The sequence below is a fragment of the Thamnophis elegans genome, chromosome 8 (genome assembly GCF_009769535.1).
Source record: "Thamnophis elegans isolate rThaEle1 chromosome 8, rThaEle1.pri, whole genome shotgun sequence".
In the NCBI taxonomy this organism is placed as follows: Eukaryota; Metazoa; Chordata; class Lepidosauria; order Squamata; family Colubridae; genus Thamnophis; species Thamnophis elegans.
This window is the reverse complement of record NC_045548.1, coordinates 24,797,096-24,819,501: the sequence shown is the minus strand read 5'-3', so window position 1 is coordinate 24,819,501 and position 22,406 is coordinate 24,797,096. Positions and strand designations below refer to the sequence as shown.

Sequence of the window (22,406 nt, the reverse complement as noted above, 5' to 3'; positions counted from 1 at the left end):
CCATATTTTGTATTGTTAATAAAGCAGAGGGAACCAGCATCTGTAACATAGATACTGAAGGTAAGAAGGCATGGTATGTTTATATTGTTTTAAACATCACAGTAATGTAGATTCTGTTTCAACAGAAACAGTTGTATAGTAGAGATTAAACAAACAGGACACCAAACCATCAACAGATTGACACTTCCAGAATCATAATAATATGCAGCCAAGTTCTAGTTCCAGGCTTCTGGAAAGATAAAAATTTTGAACTACTAGAGTCTTCTAATTTCTGCTTTCTCAGGATCTTCTAGGCTTCATCTAATGGCCCAATCTCTGAGCTATTTGCCATGTCTTTCTCTCTCCCTAATGCTGAAATGGTATTCTTATTTCCTACAATTGGCCTCAAAGGAAAGGTGAAAAGGTGTATACATGCTATACCAGTGGTCCCCAACCTTTTTATCGCCGCGGACCAGTCAGCCTTTGATAATTTTACCGTGGCCCGCTGAGCGCACGCAGGGGTGGGGGGGCGTTGTTCGCGACGACACATTGATTGTTTATATATCAGATTGTTTTGATTACTACCATAATATGAGCTAAAAATATATCAAGCAAATATTTCCATGATGCTTTTTTGTAAAAGAAAAAATGGGGGAATACAAACATACTTTTTAAATCCACCTTCCCAATTCAACACCTGAATCATATCCCACCTTCCATTTTGTATGTAGATTTTAAGGAATAAACAGTACTATGGAAAGTCAAAAACTTTTTATATGAATTGTGAGCATGTTATGGTGCCACACATTTAGATCTCCAAAGACTCATTTTTACTTTGAATCAAAGCAGCATATAAATTATTTGCCCTCCTTAATTCATTCCATCATCAATTAAATGACTTTCTTTATAGTTCATTTTCTCTCTCCTCTGGAACAAAATTAGGCACGATAAGTTCTAATGAAGATGTCACTGGTTTGCAGATCCAATTATGAATTCCATAACTTTCCCAGGATGCTTTGGCCCAAAATGCATTTCAAATGCGAAATTTTGGAAGAGAGGCAAGAGACTTCAGGCACCGAGCCCCCACCCCTGGCTGCGGCAACTGGAGCGGCGGGAGGCAGGGAAGGGGTGGGCAAGACCGCCGCTTTTCCACCGTGCGCTGCAATAGCGGCAGCGGCGGCCTGAATCTGGCGACTGCCCCTCACCACCTCAGGCGGCGCTCATACCCTCCCCTTTCCTGCGCTACCGTTAGACTCCTCTCAGCCCCCCACCCACGCCCGCGGAGGGCGCACGCGCGCCAAAATCACGCACCCCCATCTCCCCTCAAAAGACCCCCCCCGCCCTCGGCTGCCCGACGTTCTCTCTCTCTCTCTCTCTCTCTCTACCTCTCCCGCCGTTCCTTCTCACAAGCCAAGGCCGGGGGGGAAGCGCCGTCTCCGTCCCGGGCGCGCCGCCCCTCCCTGGGCAACTCGGAGATGACTGAGCCGCTTTTTCTCCAACCGCGCTGCGCGACCCTTACCAATGCCGGGCGCCACATAGACGAAGTAGAGGAACGAGGAGGCCCCCGGCCGCTGCGCGGCCCGGTGCCAGGTACTCCACGGCCCGGCACCGGTCCGCGGACCGGGGGTTGGGGACCACTGTGCTATACAAACTTGAATTTCCTTCCATACCGGTATCTTTAAAATCCAATGTACTTTCATCTGTTTCAAAACTGGTTCAGACTTTTCTGCTGTCTGTTGTGCACAGGCATGAATAGCAATGCATCAGTTTAATTGGACCTCCACATATAGACCTGATCTTCCATGCCTGACAGTATGTGTTGTGAGCGTGCGTGTGTATGTGAGAGAGAATGAGAATATGAAAGGCCAGATGTTTTTCTTTTATGTTTTCTGGGTCCTTGATTATTTAGCAAGCTGTATGACTTGAAAAATGATCTGTGTTTCCTTGAGTTAAGAAAATTATAAGTTCTAGTAAGTCTAGCAAGAATTACACTCTCCTTAGGACAGCTACTCTAAAAATGATGATGGGTCTCAAATTAGGCCTAGGAGATATTGGTTGGAATCCATTGGATGTGGCAGGAACAGGTAACCTTAAAACTACTGATTTGAGGGATGCACATTCAGGTGCAGCTATTCTTTATCTCTGTCTCTTCTTTTCTGTCTTTTTGTTTGTATACACACCCTCTTTTCAACTTGAAAATATTTGTTTGAAAGTAAGAAAGAGTTCTCTTTTTCCCAAGGCCAAGATAGGGCATATTTAGATCCACAAATATGATTCTACTACTTTAGGAAGTATATTGACTACCATTGTTATCAACTTTAAAGAGCTGAATGGCAGAGTTTAAATACCTTCAGGACTTTCTGCTCTGGGCTGGATCTGCCTATCCTGCAAAAGCTGGAAGAGAAACATGTTAAGATCTCATCACTTGAGTGCCACCTATAGGAATCTACATGTTGTGTCTTCTCTGTGGTAGACCCCTTCTGTGGAACACTTTGTCCCTGATGTTCTGTTAACCTCCTTATGGAGCTTCAGAAGAGTCCTGAAAATCACAGTTCAGGAAAGCATTTGGGATTAATGAGGATGACCTACCCCATTGCATAAGAAAAAGTATTCTGGGGTGCTATGATTTTATTTCAATGCATTTTGTTACTTGATTTAAATCATTTACTGTTAGATGAGTAAACATAGGAGGGAAGATAGAAGAGATATTAATGTAACAGTGTTGTATTTTTTTGACTTACATAAGATACAACTTTTTGATTCGTTTTGTTCTGTGTTTCATAGTTTCATTCACTGGCACCCATGTACTATCGTGGATCAGCAGCAGCTGTTATAGTTTATGACATAACTAAGCAGGTGAGCTTACTCTTATCCCATTATTGACATTTATTCAAAAATTCAACTTAATAATTGCTCATTGTATTTTTCTCTCAGCATCCTCTTTGCTGGCTCAGAGAAGAAGCCACATAAAAGTTCATAAATCATATTTTTATAAGATTTGTAGACAGTATTAAAAGAACGTTTTATTTTAATCTTTTAAATTTGGGTAGGCAATCTTTTGAGATTGAGGGGTTTTAAAGATGACACTAAGTGTACTTTGAAACACTATTTTTTACATTATTTGTGCTGAATTTTAGCAGACACATTAGGAAATGCTCCAAGGGCTGTAAACATATTTTTTGGTCCATTTCTCATATAAATACAGTGTGAACTTTGCTGTGTCACTTCATAAAATAGTCAAATTCATTTTAGGCAGGTTTAGAGGCCTGCTTTCTCAATTTGGAATTTCAGTTTGCGAACTGTGATCTTTGTGAGTTTCTCTATTACTGAAAATCAACAAATGCCCCTAATTATAAAAAAAAATTGTATGAAATATGCGACATAGTGCCTTCTTTGTTTTTCATGCCCTGAGTAATAAACAGTAAAGTTTTCTGTCTAACTGAATCTAAATTTGCCCAAAATGTCAATATATAATTGATTCTCTAATTCTTTTATTGAGCTTTCCCATGTTCAAGCTTCTTACATGTTGCAATTTTGTCTTTTACACCTTTGGATTTCCTTTTTCTGTAATGAAACATCAGCAATTTGATGTCTGGAAGGCTTTAATCTAACTGTGTCATACACATACTCTGAAAGATCTTCAAGTTTTCTTCAGAAGCATGTTGAGTGCCACCTGACCTGAGGGGGCCTATCATCCATCACAACATTGACAGTCTCTTTATTTCTGTGGTTTTCTTGTTTAAATGTGCGAGTGGTTGTCTTTTCTCAGACAGTATGAATTGATGCCTTTGCCATTGTCATTGAAGTGATCATATGCCTGCATCATCTCCCTATATCAGTGCTGCCCAATATGGGTATCTGCTTATCTTACCAGAACAACTTGGGTGATTTTTGTGCTTTGGATGTCTCTGCTAGAAATACCCTTTGGGTACATACTCCTGCTTCATTCATTGTCCAAAGAACACATACCAAACACACAACAATGCTGAGGTAACAGCATAATTGCAGTACACACATTTTGCACTGGGTGGATGTAGAAATGAGAAAACAATTCCAATAATTTATTTTCTTAGAAACGTTCTGCGTCTCCCTCAAGGCACTCCAGGCACTACTCATTTAAGAATAGACAAGGAGAAGGATTTAGTTAGAATAAATTAACAAAATCTTATCCTTTATATAACTGGAAAAGAAACATTCAAAAATACTCTGAGACATATATTTCTTCTCTCGCTAGGCACAGGAAAAACAACTTCATGACTTTTCCTTGATCGGTATGATAACTGACATAGATAGTTTGGTGCAATAAATGGAATGTTTAAATGGTATTATCATTTTAGGAAAAACAGATTAATTTTACAATACTTATCCACTCTCCTCTGTGCTCTGTTAAAGCATGACATTTATTAACATATTTAACTTCATTGAGGTCATTAACCAGCACAGTAATTTAACTGTACAAGCTATGCTTTTTGCATATTTCAAAAGAAAGCTTCCAGAAGATTTGCTCTCAGCCTCCAATTAAAGATAGCAAATACTGCAATCCACATTGTCAGTTTTATGACACAATGAATGCTGGGCTTGGATATTGATACGTTTACAGGTTCTGAAACTGAATGCATTAAAGATTTGCTAATGAATGTGATTGGTTATATTGGTTGCCATGACCATTTTTGCTTTATTATATTGCAAACTTCAGAAGACCAGACAATCCACATTTTTGAATGTATACGGTTAGAATAAGTCTTACTGTAGTTATAAAATGTAATGTCACAATATTTATTATAAATACTAAATCAAATTTGCAATCATATTTTTAAATTTTTTCTGTTATTTATTCATTCTGCACTGTGTTTTAAGCTTCATTGTTGATAAATAATGATTGATAAAGTATTGATCAATCATTATTGATAAAGTATAATCTGGTATTGCAATTAAAATCAATTCTGATTTTGACAGACAGCAGTACAAATTAACCTACCTATTTTAAAGTATGATTAGTTAGCCTTATTGTACTTGAGGTTCCATTTTTCTTATTCTGCTGAGTAGACTAAGAATGGGTGTGTAGGTGTATGGGTGGGTGAGTTTGTGTGTATTCTTACTTACCACTAGCATTGCTTTTTATTTATATCCCATACTTTGCTACCTTTTGCAAAATACTGAAAAATTGAATATGTATTTTTGATTCCCAGAACATTTTTGTGAATGGTTTGTCTAATTAAAAACTGGATTATATGACTATAGTATATTGCCCTAGGTTTTTCTTACCATGAATAAGTCTTTCATTAATAAGCATGCCCTGAAAACATGAATGCTTTATTTGTTTCTCACATACTTATTTATATTTTTTGAATATATAGAGGGAGGAAGCATGTGATGTAGAGTTTTTTCTCTGAACATATATTGTTATAAGTCACAGAGTATCTCTACAACTTTTGTTGGCTGGCTGTGGCATGCTAGAAATATACATCTTATTTTGTTTGGTATTATAGATTGTATCATTATGGATTTTATACATTGTCTTCAAATATTATGTCTCAATTTAGTACGTTCATTTTGACTTATGTATTTAATTTAGGATTCATTTCATACACTGAAGAAGTGGGTAAAAGAATTAAAAGAACATGGTCCTGAAAACATAGTAATGGCTATTGCTGGAAACAAGTGTGACCTTTCTGATATTAGGTATATATTCTGATATATTTACTTTTTGCAGTTTTCCATTGCTTTTTCTACAATATGACAAATTCAGAAATACATTTTATATGATTTTTAAAAATTAAACCAATGCAAATAATAACAAAAATGTTATTTATTGAAATTTATTTAATCTAACACATAAACAGTTTCGAAATAACAGTCGAAGTATACTATTCCATCTTAAACATGTTTTACTGCTCTAGCCTTATCTACTTTTTTGTCCAAGTTGTTTTATTTATTCACAACTCAATCCTCAAAACTGGGATGTCTTTAATAAAACATTTGGGAATGACCTCACTATGGAGCCCTACCTTCCTTTATACCAATGTTAAGACATGTGGAGTTTAACTGCTAGAATTCCCCAGCCAGCATGCTGGCTTAGAAATACTGAACGTTGAAGTCCATGCATCTTAAAGCTGCCAAATTTGAAAAACACAACTCTATACTATTAGAATTCTGCCTTGCTCTATATTGTCACTTAGTCCTGTAACAATGGCTTTATGTTGCCCATATACTGCATCCTTTCCCACCATCCCTTTCCCACTGCTAGAAAGGACAACAGTTAAATTTCTGTTATTTGTCTCCAATCCATGTTCACCGGCCTTCATAGTTTTCCTCTGATTAGAAACAAACTTGAGCTTTTCTTCAAGCTCTTTCAACTACTCCAATAAAAACACGGATTTGCACCTCAATTACATATAGCTTGAGTTTTCTCCTGGCACGGAAACGAACATTGTACATACCTTCAGTATCACTGCAGAGTGTCAAATTCTGTCCATGGTACTTGGAGCTTGTTGCATATTCTGTCTGTCAGACTCCCATGCATAATTGTATCTGTGCCTGCTTGTTTGCCTCGGCCACAATACACAAAAACTAGCCTGGATGTGGTCTCTATTCTTGATTATATAAATGACTACAAATGTTTTTTTTTCTTTTTTGCATTTGTTAACTTTCTTCTGGGGAAACTACTTACTGTAAGTATGTAATCATTGAGACAGATTTGTTATTGTATATAAACTTTCTATTAGAACAAAGTTCTACTTTTGTTTTTAATAACAAATCATCCTTTTTACTGGAACATTTTAAATCTATTGCTGATGATAGATTATACAAAAAACCAGTGAACTCAACTTTTTTTAAAATGGATGATTTTTTTGCAAAAGACGTTTTAGTAGTTGATTAACATATATACTGTAAAACAACCAGTCCTGTTACTTATTAATTATTTAATTCATTCACATATTGGATTCTGGGTGGTCACAATAATTAGAAAACATTTTATATATAAATAAAAGAATCAAACGCTTGTGCTAAAACCACTATTAAAAATCCTAATGCAAAATGCAATAAGAAGGTAAATATCAATAATCTAATTCATTATAACCACTGGAAAGGGTTCCACCTTTCAATCAGTTACATCTAGCTTTCCATACATTTTGAAAAGCAAGAGCAAATTTTAGGATAATTGGTGGACAATTTCTTAAATAACACCCCCCCCCCAATTAAACCAGAAAATATAATTTAAAAAAAATTATATTATCAGGATTTATTGTGTGGATCCACGTTTTAGGAATAAACATTTCCTTATTTGGTAATACATTTTTTCTCCTAGGTGCTGCGTGGAATCTCCAAGCATGGGTTAACTTCAGCTTGCTGCCCAAGGACTGAGTTCCAAGTTTGTGTAGCCATGCCTTCTGTTCCCTTTGGAAGCTCAGTTTAAAAGACTCAGTAGCCCTAAAAGGATGCAGGTGGGGAGCTCCAGTCCTTGAGCATCAAGTTGGACTCTCCAAGCAGTGTGATTAGTGTAGCCTTTTTTCTTATTCTTGTATAGAGTAGATTAGTGTAGTTATTCACAAGGCATAAGTTCCCTTTCATTGCCTTTGCGTGTAGCAGGCTATTCAGAACGAGCCTGCTCTTCGCACCCACGTGGTTGAGGCTTCACTGTGGGGGGGGGGGGTTGTTCAACGGCTGCTGTCAAGCCTGGGGCCAGGTAGGTAGTTAGGAGGCCCCCACCTAATTGTCGGAGGACTTATTAAGAGCTCCGGAGGCTGTTAAAAGCCTTGCTGACCTCCAGACAGCCCCCAGTGCAATTCCGAGTCACGCGGCAGCCATTTTGGATGGTTTAAAGAGGACTGTTCCCTCATGGAGGAGGAGGATCCCCCTCTGATATCACCTAGACCTGGGACCAGTTGCCCAGCAGAGGACCAGGGATGCAATATGTCCACTGAGATGAATGAGATCATTGCTAATGCGATATCTCAGGGCATAGCCAAGGGCATGAGCAGCTAGGCTAGGGCCACCCATGCCAGGCAAGACCCAAACAGGAGACGCAGGCCCTGGCTTCTTCGGCTATCAGTGAGGAGTCCGAGGCAGAGGAGGGGGATCAGGAGGATCCAGATTTGTCTGAGGATGAAAATCCTGCTCCTGATCCACCCGCCTTCTCTGGATTGTTCAAGCCCTTGATGTTCAAGGCCATCCTCACCAAGGCCAGGACCTCTTCCATTCAGATGGGTCTCCCATGGCAGAGCAATAAGGACTCCACAGAGCAGGGGAATAAGGAGCCCACTGGTCCCCAGGACCCGGGGACTGGGCTTTTCAAAGAAAATGCTCCACCCAGGAGGTAGTATCAGCCCCTCAGTTGTTCTTGGATGTGATCCAGCATCAGTGGGCACAGCCGGGATCAATGGCTAATCCGAGCGGGGTGGACAAGTAGCTCTACTCAGCAATATGGAGGATCTTTTAAAGAAACAACACGATTGTTGCCTTGACTTCCAACTCTGTCCTTCCAGTGGATTTGCTGGAAGGCCTTAAGGCAGAGGATAAGAGGGCTGAGAAGGCCTGTCATAAGACCCACCTTGCCACCTTGCTATGACGGCCTCTTCCTCATCTTATTTTGGCAGGGCAGCCCTTTTCTGGCTCCGTAAGCTGCAATCTAAATTGCCAGCGAGTGATACTAGAGTGTGACAGGATGTCAATAAGATTATGGCTGCAGTCAAGTACTCTGCTGATGCTTCACTCAACGCCACAAAATCTTCCTCCAGAACCTTAGCCTCCAATGTAACATTGCACCACCTGCTGTGGCGTAGACGATGGCAGGCGGACATGAAGGCAAAGTGGAAACTCACTTCCACTCCCTTCAAAGGGGGAAAGCTCTTCAGGGAGGCCTTGGATTTGGTCTTAATTGAATCTAAGGACAAATGCAAGGTACTCCCAGCTGTCGCCAAGAAGCCTGACCACAAAGGCTAGTCCTTTCGGAACGCAGATCTTCCAGCCACCTCTGGAGGATTTAACCGTTACTATTCCCAGACGCAGGATGGTACCCAGGATAGAGCAGTGTTCAGGAACAAAAATAGACAGCAGGGTAGACGTGAGTCCTTCCGGGGCGGGTATTCCAACCGTTCCTTTTGTAGGAATAAGTAACCGTCATCGGTCCCCTCCAATAGGGGGTCGGCTTCAACTCTATGCCGACCAGTGGGAGGAGACAACGACGGACACTTGGGTCTTGAACACAGTCTGCTACGGACTCACCTTAGACTTCCTCGGACCTTTGTTCGTTGTCCATTCCCAAGGTCAACGTATAAACGCCACCTGATGCAGGCAGAGATCACCCATTTGCTCGAAATAGCAGCCATAGAGCAAGTTCCCCTGGGCGAGGAACGGAGGGGCTTCTACTCCATCCTCTTCCTGGTCCCCAAGTCCTCGGGAAGGGTGAGAGCCATACTGGACCGCAAGAAACTCAATATCTATCTGGCTCACAAGTGCTTCAAGATGCAATCACTCCAGACCATCTTGGATTGCATCAGGCAGGACGACTTCCTGATGTCAATCGACCTGAAGGAGGCCTATTTGCATGTTCTCATTCATCCAGCGCATCACAAGTTTCTGAGCTTCCAATTTGCAGACCAGCACTTCCAGTACAAGGCTCTTCCCTTCAGCCTTCCATCGGCCCCCACGTTTACCAAACTTCTGGCCGCTGTCGCTGCACGTCTTTGATCTCATCCAGTGAGACTTATTTGTTATCTGTACGACATCCTGCTGATGTCATCATGCAGGAAGCAGGCGTGTCGGGATCTCAGCGTCACCATATGCACACTCGAACAACACGGCTTTTCCATAAATCTGGAGAAAAGCCACCTGTCGCCAAGCACCAGAATCCAGCATCTGGGCACAGTGATCGACTCCAAACTCTGCAAGGTGTTCCTCACACAAGAGAGAATGGACAGCATCACATCCCTCGTGCATCATGTCCGGAGGTCCAGATCGGCACCTCTCGTCACGCTAGCCCAGCTGCTGCGGAAGTTGATCTCATGCATCGCAGTGATCTTCTGGGCACAGCTGCATGCATGGGAGCTTCAATGGTTCCTGCTTCCAATTCAAGGCCAGCAACTCCAAGAGGGTGGTGAGCATTCCTCCACGAGTGCTCCGGTCACTCAAGTGGTGGCAAACAACAGCACTGAAGAAGGGATCCTTCTTCAAGGAACCAGAACGTCTGGTCATAACAACATATGCCAGCTTGTATGGCTGGGACGGCCACCTACAGACACACATGATGCAGGGCAGATGGTCTTCAGCGGAGCTCACCACAACATAAATTGGCTGGAGTTCAGGGCCGCCAGATTAGGCCTGTGCCATTTCTGGCGGCTCATTGAGGGTCTCATGTCCTCATATTGACGGATAATATCGCCACCAAGGCCTATGTCAATCACCAGGGCAGAACTCAATCGAAGGCCCTGATGTCGGAGGCAGAAGCCCTGGGGTGGTTTGCAGAACGCCATCTCTGGTCCATAAGGGCGGACCACATTTTGGGGGAGGAGAACGTGACAGTGGACTGGCTCAGCAGAATGACCATCAGCAATTCAGAATGGCGACTTCATCCGTCACTATTTCACCAACTGACCCAGAAGTTCAGCCTTCCGACAATAGACCTGTTTGCCAGTCCAGAGAACACACACCTCCCCAGGTTCTTTTCAAGATTCCAATGCTCCGGCGTGGAAGGGACGGGCACTCTTTGATGCTGCTGGCCTCCCGGCCTGTTATACGCCTTTCTGCCTCTTCCACTGATCCCTCAAATGATCAGGAAGAACTTGCTGGAGGGAGCTGAAGTACTGCTAGTCGCCCCGCACTGGCCAAGGAGGTCCTGGTTCTCCAACCTTGTCAGCCTGTCAGTGACCAAGCACTGGTGCATACCTCAGGAGCAGATCTCCCTCAGCCAAGGGGCCATCCCACAACCGGACCCTCAATGACTCCAATTAGCCATGTGGCACTTGATGGGGACCTCCTGAGGCAGGACAGCTTTTCTGACAAGATCATCTGCACCATCCAGGCATTCAGGAGACCTACTGTGTGGATCTATGACGCAACATGGACTATCTTCTCCTCTTGGTGTCACTCCCATCACATTAATGCCACAGCAGCAACAATTCCGCAAATCCTGGACATCCTCCAGGAGGGGTTGGACAGGGGCCTTGCCTCCAACACACTTTGGAAGCAGATGGCCGCTTTAGCCACCATCTTGTCCAGAGACAATTCTCAACCGCTCAGCAGATACCCAAGGGTTTGCAGTTTCCTAAAGGGGGTACCAACATACGCTCTGCAACAGTACACCGTTATCCAACTTGGGACTTATTGATTGTCTTGCAGACAATAACATCGCCACCATTCGAACCAATTCACAGTTAGTCTATGGCATTTGTCATTCAAAACTGCCTTCCTCATAGCCATCACTTCAGCGCGCAGAATTTCGGAGCTAGCTGCACTCTCCGTTAGAGAGGACCTTTGTGTTATACATTCGGACAGAGTCATTCTACTATTGGATTCAGCATTTCTACCAAAAATTAACCTCTTATTCCACAGAACACAGGAGGTCATCCTCCCCGACTTCTGCCCACACCCCAGTCATCCCAGGGAGCGTGTCTGGCACAAATTGGATGTGCGCTGCGCTGTGCGGGTGTACAAAAAGAGGACAGCTTCTTTTCGCAAGTCAGAATCCTTCATATCATTCCAGCCCACCTCAGTGGGCAGGAAGGTATCATCTTCCACCATAGGTCGTTGGCTGTGCACGTGCATTAAGCTGGCTTACAAGCAACAATCCACGCCTGTTCCTCCTCGTATAACAGCACACTCCACAAGGAGTGCCATGACTACGGCCGCTTGAGCCACTCAAGCGCCTAGTGAAGAGATCTATAGGGCAGCTACCTGGTCCTCACTGTCACTGTTCATTTGGAATTACAGACTGGACTCCTTTGCATCTGCAGAGGCTTCATTTGGAAGGAGAGTTTTACAGCAGGTCCTCGTGGGTCCTACTAACCAGGACTTTCCTTCTTCCCATGCTGGTACTACATAGCTTGGGTTTGTCCCATGCTTGGACACTCCAAGCAGTGTCTAGGAGAATGACTGTTGGCTTACCTGAATGGTCGTTCTCTAGGTGCTGCAGGAGTGTCCAACCCCATCCTGGGGTCACCTGCGGGCACGTGAATCATCACCTCCATGGCATAGACTTTACAGCATCCTTCTAGTTCTCATACCTTTGTTTTTTTTAACTGAGCCTTTAAAGGGAGCAGGAGGCGTGGCTACACGAACTATGAACTCAGTCCTTGGGCAGCAAACTGAAGTTAACCCATGCTTGGACACTCCCGCAGCACCTAGAAAACGACCAGGTCAATTTCATTTATGAATTATTGTTCAAAATGGCATTTCCCCTAATTTTATACTCACACCAACAAACCTGTTAGACTAAGAGCAAGGGACTAGTCCAGCCTTACTAGTTGAGCTGTGTAGTGGAATGAGGGCTAAACATTGGTTTCTCTGCTCCTAATCCCACACCTTAACCACAATAACTGTATGAAATCCTTCATAGTTGATCAGGATTTGACTTATATCTTACCTTAATCAATATATTTCAAGAAACATTTAGGAATAATAATGAAAAGGAATTAAAAATGTTATCGCATGTTCTCATAGATTTACTTTACGAAATTAACAGTTGCAGGCCATGCTATTTGGTTACAAACTGTAATCAAATGGTCGGAACAAAATCACATAGTTATAATTCTAGGTTATTGTTTTTTTCTTTGATGGAACCACATGATTTCCTGCCATTAGATGTTCATGCACAGTGAAGCCCTTTGTGTATTCATAAGTTAATATTTTTTATTGCTTTAAGTTCTTTAAAATTATGTCTATTAATTTAAGACCAAAGCAATAATACTGAATTCTAAGGCTTTAAATAATCTTATTTTTGATGTTTGGGCAAAGATTCCATTTCTCAAGTTTTCATTAGCTTGACTATATTTAGATTTGTAAAAAAAGAGGAAGAGTAGGAAAGATTAACCAAACATGAGAATGCAAAACCAGAAGCAGCCTTCTGCAACTCTTACGAAACTTCATACTATAAGGTACAAAATACTTCAGCTTATAATAAAAATTAACCTAGATCAATTTCCATTTAGTGTTAGGTCCATGTAGCGTGGATGGTTTCTTTCATTGTCTTTGTTCTCGTAATAATGGAAGAAGTTAAAGCATTTAAAGATTAAAGTTCAGAAAATAATTTTAGTGGGAAAGTATAAAAGGGAAAGATTATTGTAATTTATTTTAATGGAGATGTTTAAAGTAGTACCAAAATAAGGAGTTTAAGAAGCTAAAACTATAAAAAAAATCTATAATTATGCATCGGGGAATATAATACTCTATAGAGGGAATGCTTGAGACATCATAGTATGGCAAATAATGTTTTGCTCCAGATTCAAATAAGGTAAAATATTTTTTTATTAAGGTCGCTATTAATTTTAAATTTATAAAAATCCAAACATTAATTTTTAAAATATTTATATATACAAGACTTTTTCACTAGTTTGTTTACTGAACCAAATGCCAGTTATATTCTTTTAGGAAATACAAAGTAAGTTGAAAAAATGTGATTTATAGTTTATCTACGTGGTAGGTTAGAGCCCAAGAAAAAGGAAAGTGTGAAGCATAATTAAATATTAAAATTTCCAATAGTTTTATGATTTATGTGAAACATGGGGAATTTTTAACCTCTCAAAATGAAATATTAAATTTTTTTAAGGGAATATCAAGATAGATTTCATACATGGATCATTCTAGAACAGCATTTGCAGGCTTTATAAAGTTCCTATAAGGAACTTTTACATATTCCTGTTTTGCAAAAATGCATTAGCATACAACACAAATACATTATCTGATTCCTTTAACACGAAGATCTATAAAACACTGCATATGAAAAATATTTGTAAAAAGTTAAAACCTGAGTTATTTCAAAACAGCAAAGATAAAATAATAGTTGAAAATAAAAGACTTTGTATTCAGTGATCAATCAATTAATAGGTTTGAATTTTCCTTTAAAATGCTCATTAAATTATTAACTGAACTCTGATTGAATTTTTAATACATCTTAAAGAATGATGTTATTATTCTGATATAAGCCACTTATGGAACAAATAAATAAACAAACAAACCCAGCAGCTGAGATGTCTAGGAGTTATAGATAACTATTTTCTTTAGAAAGAAAGATAGACAGATCCTAATGCTGTCAGAAAACACTCACAGATTTTGTATTGTATTACACTGGACAACAAAAGAATTTTGTTCAAACAGCCTCTTTCCATTATCTAGATTTAGGGAGAACAATTATAAGAGTAATTATATTTCTCATATGAGAAACAAGAAATGAATATTTACCGTGTTCAAATTATGAAGAATTTTATAGTTGAACCAAACATTGTTACACAACAACTTAATTTAAACTTCTAAAATTTCATTTTAGGGAGGTACCTATGAAAGACGCCAAAGAATATGCACAATCTATAGGCGCAATTGTTGTTGAGACTAGTGCCAAAAATGCAATTAACATTGAAGAACTCTTTCAAGCAATCAGTAAGTAAACTTAGAATTTGTTTTTGCATATTTAAGCTTGTACAACTTAAAAAGTTTTGTTATTTAGGTCACAGCTTGGCTAAAGCCCTAATTTATTTTTCATGAAAGCACAACAATAAAAGAGACAATTGTTTCAGAGAATCATATAGATATACTTCTAGAGCAGTATTATTTAAAATATTTCACCTTATACTAATTCAGAATGAATTATTTTTATGTTATAAATTCAGGAATTAATATTTTAAAGAATATTATAGCATATATCCTTAATTACTGAAACTTTGGAGATTGGATGGGTATCCTACCAATCTCTTATTTAAGTTTACCACTGCAGAGCAATCATTTTAAACAATGAAGCTGGAAAATAATAAAGGCAAAAGAAAATTTCTGCTGATCAGTTAGCAGAAAAACAAGCAATAGAGTAATCAAAAGATGAAGAAATAGGTCCCCAAACAAGCATAAAACACACCTTAGCGTAAATTCAATATATTTCCATTATCTGCTGGAAGTTTATTTTTTAGTTTAAAGATTTAAAAGCAAAAAATAATCTCTCTGAAGATATCCTGCGATTGATTAGGGTCATAATAAAGAATATAGGATTCACCTTCCATATCATATAGGAAATCCTATATTGTAGCTAGGAAACCCTATTTTCAAGTATTTAGAGAAGCTAAGGTTTTAACAATTGTATATATTTTGTTTTATTTATTTATTTTTTGCCTTTAAAGGCCGGCAGATTCCACCTTTAGAAACTCACGAAAATGGCGACAGTGGAACAATCAAACTCAGGAAACAGACTGCTCAGACAACACGAAGATGCTGTTAAACAAACCAGAATTGGTTTAATGCACTTGAAAATAAAACAAGATCATTTATTTATTGAACCACGGACTTCAGAAAGCCAACAACATGGTACACTCTAAAAACAGTAGTATCAGTATTCTTTATTGATGGGATTAGTAGGAGAGAAATGTCCTTCCAATGAGTTCTGCAGAATTATGTAGACAATTCATTTGAGCAGTAAACTGGTTGAAACAATGACTCAGATTATTTGAAATAATCTGTTTAAATCATTGACTATTCTAAAGAAGCAATAAGTACATTTTTTTACAAATCTTTTTTGTATTTTCAGTATGTTTCTCATTACATATAATTTTACAGAATTATAATATACCATATTTTAATCAAACGAAGAACATTTTATTTTACCGAATTTGGCTTCTATGATTTTTTAGAATTATTTTTAAAGGTATAAATGAGGTACTTACACTTCTGAATCCAATGCAGAAAAACATCTAGTGACAATAACAATTCAAGTAAATGTTAAACTGTTACTTCTGCATTGGAAAAGCAAAATCATTGAAATGCAAACACTTTAAGAGACAGAAGCAGAGGTCTGCAGATGTTAAATGCAAGCAGACATTTCATCAAAAGCCAAAAAAGACCAGGATACACTTTCTATTGAATTCATCCAAATTTTAAATAACTTAACATCAATCTGACAGTCTGAATACATCAGTTCTATATTTTTATTTTTTTCTTGTTCTTTACCTTTAGTGTAGTTATCTGCATCTATATCTTTGATCTGCCTGTTTCTTAGTAACAATACAGATGCAAGGTGGAGTCCAAGGAAGTTGAAAACAATACAACCTTTTTTTTATCCGAGTCCTTTTTGTAATAGATTGAGTAAAGCTAATACCATACCAAGCTAATGCAAACAACAGCCACCACTCATTAAAAGACCTCAGTACTGTCAGCCCTCCCAGATACACCAGAAAAGAAACACAACTAAATGCCATGACTCAGTTTCCAGACTGAGAAACTTCATCAACATATCCCCATGCAATTTGGGGAGGATCAGTACATTCCAGTTACTTGTTCAGACTGAGAAAGCTGCTTGGATGAGGAGCAAAACATCTGAAACCAACAAGGAAATAAGTCCAGTTGCCATGACTCAATTTCCAGACGACAAGATGAACTAATTCTACTTTATTGTAAGGTTACATTAATAAAATCTTGCAAGTCTGAAAGTACAGTGGTACCTTGGTACTCATTGTTAAATCGTTTGGGGAGGCATGACAAGTGCTAAAAATGACGAGTGCCAAACAAGCCACAAGACTTACCATGCCACTCTTTGTTTTGGCCAAGAAGGAATTCCTGTCTCCCTTTTCCTATGTCAGTGACCTTTCCAGTACAGCAAACTTCCTGTCTGCCTTCTGCAGCTGACCTTCCCAGGTTGGCTGACTTCCTGTCCATTCTCCACAGATGCCCCCCTTTAACAATCACAGTGCATCAAGTATCAGACAAAGAATGAGTACCGGGGCAATTTTTTTGTGTGTGTCAAAATGTACTACATAGCCAATTTAACGAGTTTTGAAGGCATTGAGCACCGAGGTATCAATGTACATACTTCTCGCCACCACTGTTAATTCCTTGAACCATTAAAGTGGGGTTTTCCTAAGTTTCCTTAACTGTTAAGCTCTGGGGACTCCTGCCTTTCTTGTTGGATTGTTTTCTAAATAGCATATCTTCCCCAAGGTTATTCACACATTCCATTACAGTAGTGATATATTTTATTTCATGCTTCCTTTATTGTAAATTGCATATATGTTGAAGTTGCTACATGTTCAGTAAACTAATAAAGATTCCATCGTAAAAATTTATAATAGTAAAAAGTGACAAATATTCTATAGATGCATTTTTCTGTTCTTAATGCAATGAAACAAAATCTGTCTATAGGGTCTTTTAAGAGTCAATCCGGATTTGATCATACATAATTAGTTCTGCATAGATAATAATTAGTTCTGCATATATGACACTGATCTACAGGGTAGAATCATAGAAGAAATATCAACTACTTAGTTTGACTATCTGCTTGAAGTAGCATATTTATATTTCTTGTTATTATAGAATTGAACGTTGAAGTTGTGGAGGCACAAAATATTTCCATGTAGAAATGAGGAGCAACACTTTTTTTGCCATCTGTAGGATGCTCATGTTGAATCATAATTTTCAACATCATATGTTTCAGGGCGGCTATAGGAATAAAAAAGTCCTTGAAAACTCTTTTTGAACGAATAGAATAGATTTTCTGTGAAGATGTTTCGATGTTCATTCTTCTATTATACAATATAGACATTTAGGTAAACTCCTGTTCTTTGACAGTAAAACAATCAAATTAAAATAACTGCCTAATATAGCATAAAAGAAAGTTGTGATTATCTTTTTTTGAGAATAATTAGTGAATAACTTTTGGGGGATTGATATTTTCTGCCAAAATTCATATCCAATTTTGCTAAGAAGATTGACATTAGAAAAAATAGTATATTAAATCATTTAGGGCTCATTCTTTGCAAAAGTTCAGCCAAATATTTACTTCTATACATAGCGCTGTGGTTTATAAGAAAAAGTAAATATCTGAGAATCAAGTTCATACATAAGAGTTAACATGGAAAGAAAACAAAGCTTAGTATCAATATTTTACAGAGCAACTTCAGGAACTGTGCAATTCAATGAATAGATAACAAAAAAATAAGGCAATATTGCATCTAATTATGTAGTAGTAAGCCCAATCAATACCATGTGACATTTTCCCAAGTATGTATTCATTCAATTGCAGAGCTTCTGAAATTGCCATTGTAAAGTATTAATAGGAAGCTTTGTTTTCTTTCCATTTTAACTTTTATGTATGAAGTTGGCAGGTTATATTAATTTGATTTCTAGTTTTGTATTGTAGTTAAGGTGAAGCAAAACAAATCTTACTATAAAAATAAATCCAAATCTTCTTAGTTGAGTGGGAAATGAACATGTTTTATATCCCTCTTAACTGGGAGAAAAATTCTATATCACAAACAATCCTTAACTTCAGATTACACCTGGATTTGCACAACATGCTAGGCCAAAATATGTTGTGGAAATGTGGTTTATTTATAAGTGAAAATATTATATGAACTAAGGGAAAGGGTTAATTTAGTAAATTATGTTTCAGCTAATCACGAGTGTTGTGCGAGCAAAGCAAAATAAAGAGACAGACCACAAACAAACATATTTCTATCTACAATTTCTGAGGGCCATCCATTAGATTCAGAAGAAAATTCTTGAAAATGAACCCTCTGCACATATTGGAACTGGAGTAATGTGTGTAGGGTGAATCCCTACTATTCGGGTTCAATACTTGGGATTGGTTTTATGATGTTCCACTGAAAAGTTTTCTGTAAAAAAAATATCTAGAATCAATTCTTGCCTCTAAAACAATAATGAAGGTAGAGAAAATAAGACCCTTATGTGTGTATCCTGTAATCTACCTCTTCAGATTCCAAAAGGACTCATAAACAGTCTTTTTGGAATGAGAAGAATTGGTAAAATGAAATAAAGTTTCACTTCAGTAGGTTTCATTGCTATTTTCTCCATAAATAAAATAGCATACCTGTTTGTGTGCTAGATAGTATAAGACGGCATGAAAATTTATCTTTCTAGAAATGGCAGAATTATGTTACTCAAGCAAGAGAATCAAATTATTTTTTCTGTTAAGTATTCACAGATTCACAGGTGTGCAAAAAAAATTTTTTTGAGAGCTGTTTTGGTTATTCCACGTAATCATGTTTTTTGGTGCGCTGAATCCGAAAATGACCTCCATTTTGTCATCACGTTTCCTGACAATTTAGGTAACTGTGTTAAATAAGGCAATACCTCAAAATAAATGGAAATAGACTTATAAAATTAAAGTTTTATTACAATATTTTCATGAAAATCCTTTTTTGAACTGAAACAAGCTCACCTACACACACTAAACTCGATTCTTCTTCCTTGTGAGGTTCCTCTTGGTGCATTTACGCTTGTGAGTAGCATCTGGAATGTCTCTCTGAAGCATCCAACAGTAGTCTGCCATCATTGTAATGCTCCATTTTCCCTGGTATCTAATTTCCATCTCTTTAATGTCTTGGTGGAATCGTTCACCTTGTTCCTCACTCACAGCTCCCAAATTTTCAGGAAAGTAGTCAAGGTGGGACTGGAGGAAATGCACTTTCAAACTCATCAGGTAACCTAAAGCTTGAAATGCTTTCAACACTCTTCCGACGATCTTTTTGTAGTGAGGATCTTTGTTATTGCCTAAAAATTTCTGTACGACTTCTTTAAATGCAATCCACCCTTCTTTTTGAGGATCCATCATGGTATTGACAAACTCTTGATCAACTATAAGCCTTCTAATGTCTGGTCCGACGAACACACCTTCCTTCAATTTTGCTTCCAACAGGCATGGAAACTTGGTGACCAAGTATTTGAAGTATTTTCCATCTCTTGGAAGTGATTTTACGAATTGCTTCATCAATCCCAATTTTATGTGGAGAGGTGGTAGAAGAACTTTATGTGAAGGTACCAAAGTTTCTCGGAGGACATTTTTTTCACTGACTGTTAGCACCCTTGGCTGCCAACTCTTCTTGGTCCAGTGATTTGTTGGTCTTGACTGTCCCATAGACACAGAAAACAAGGGTATTTGGTATACCCAGCTTGTTACCCGAGCAGCATGCACAAGACCTTCAAGTCCCCACACACTTGCCAATCATGGTCTTCATATTTAAGTTTACAGAGAACCAATTCCAAGTTCTCATAGGTTTCCTTCAAGTGTACGGAATGTCCTACAGGTATGGAAGTGTAAAAAATGTGGAGTAAAACTGCTTTGAGACTTCTTTTTGAAGAATCTATAAAAAGACGCCATTACTCTGAATCATTGGATTTAAAATTGACCCATCAGACCTTCGACATCGATGCAATAAACCAACTTGTCTTCCTGGGTGAAGTAAGGAACTCCTTTTCACGATGTCTGAACCATGAAGATGACACTCCTGGCAACAATAAATTCCTGCTTTTAAGCCCTGATCCGAGTAACTCAGCGGCATCTTTGGGAAGATTCAAGTCTCTTACCAAATCATTCATCTCCTGAGAAAACAATTTTGGTCTTGTATCATCTTCAAAGTCAGAACTTGATTCGTCATCTGGTTCAGGTATGACTTCACCTTCATCGGCGCTAGATATCTCTTCCAAGGTAGCAGGGGGCTTGCGTACTGGTATAGCTGTGCCATGGGGGATGGGACGAATTGCTGAGTGAAGATTGGGGTATGAAATGGAATGCTTCCATTTTGAATTAAACCCTTTCACATTGCATGAACTAAAGTAACAGTCATCACTATGGTTCTTTTGCTCTCGCCATACCATAGGAATCCCATAATGGAAAGATTTTTTCTTACCTCTTGAACCATTTTCGGAGATCCTCAACACACCTTTGCACACTTTATGAGGTGCCCAAACTTATCTTGATCTCCAATTTTTAGTCCAAAGTATGCAAAGTATACTTTTTTCACAAAGTCTGTAATATTCTGCTGTTGCTTCAACATTGTATATTCACCACAGATGAAACAGAAACTGTCTGGTGACAGTCTGGTGAATTAATACACTTTCACGGAGCCATAATATAATGGTTGAAGAATGACGAGCTAACGAATTGCAATGAAAAAGTGTGAACAGCCTAGAACCAAGAACCTGATGATGATTCGTGCACAAGTGTGGCATGCAGGAGAGAGCAGCTCTGTGTCTGTACACAAGACGTCACGGTGCTGGCCACGCCCCCTGCACTGACCAGAGATGCTGCTATTTGCCCTGTGTCTCCCTCTCACTGGATTCTTCAGGAAAGATTAACACCTTCTACCATTAGAAGTACAGACTTAAAACTTGCTTAGCTTATGTATATATTGCTAACCATCAGATTTACAGTGCTATATCTTTTTTACATAACTTGGACAAACTCTTTAAGGTTTTTTTTGGCATTTTATATCTTAAATGCACTTATGTGAATTAATTAATAGTAATTTGGACTTTAAATTTGGTTAAAAACCCATAATATAAAAAAATACCAAAAATAAAAAAATGATAAATTTGAAGACAATTTTGCATATTGTGGCAAATCATGACATCTAGCAGTTTTTTCAATATTTTATTTGTTTTCAGCACACCAAAATACATGGAAATTAGATGAAAATAATCAAACAGCTTTTTAGTCGCAGACCTGTGATTTGTATTCATATCCAGGTCTACACTATTTAATTATAGTCTTTCATTATATAGTATAGCCCAGTGATGGTGAACCTTTTCGGCACTGATTGCCCAAACTGGAACACATGTGTATGTGCGTACACATGCACACGCTGGAAACCCGAAGACCAGTTGGTTGGTATGCACATGCCTGTTTTTTGGCCTTTTTCGGGCCGTTTTCAGGCTATTTTCGGGTGCTCCAGCACATTTGAAGACCAGATGGCCGGCACGCATGTGTGTGCTGGAAATGAGAAGAGCAGCTGGTGATGGTGCTCGTGCCCACACGGGGCTGTGCGTGCACATGTGCCATAGGTTTGCCATCAGTGGTATAGCCAATTGTAATGTTTCAGTGCACAGGGCACTTTGCTTCTTATGTAGCTATATACTCTATCCAATACATATTTTACTTATTAAAAATCAGATTTGTTTAAACCTAAACAAATATAATGCATTGTATTCTTTGAATTGTTTATATCAAATATTGAATGGGCTGGACCCATTAATGTATGGAATGTTATAATCTATTAATATTGTTTGCTCTATTAATATTGTTTGCTCCATATAATTGTACAATTGCCAACAAGATTTGAGCCTATAACAATGTTTTAATTTAACCTCTAGTAAGCAATACTAATAAATGTTTGTAATTTCTTTGACGTGTTCTTTCATAGATAACAAAAATTAAATAACTGAAGAACAGTTCTTGCAAGATTCTTCATGAATAAAGTAACCTATTCATTATAATATGTTAG

The 22,406-nt window shown here is 38.5% G+C and overlaps 1 protein-coding gene across 1 annotated transcript in view; it reads left to right on the top strand.

Moving 5' to 3' along the window:
* The window catches only part of RAB31 (RAB31, member RAS oncogene family), a 34,643-nt gene extending 17,414 nt beyond the window's left edge, over positions 1-17,229 (top strand). The window contains exons 4-7 of the mRNA XM_032222909.1: positions 2,764-2,835; positions 5,555-5,661; positions 14,459-14,568; positions 15,297-17,229. Of these exons, the coding sequence (XP_032078800.1) occupies positions 2,764-2,835; positions 5,555-5,661; positions 14,459-14,568; positions 15,297-15,394 (387 nt within the window). The 3' untranslated portion in view covers positions 15,395-17,229. The remainder of the gene's footprint in view (positions 1-2,763; positions 2,836-5,554; positions 5,662-14,458; positions 14,569-15,296) is intronic.
* The last annotated feature ends 5,177 nt before the right edge of the window (positions 17,230-22,406 follow it).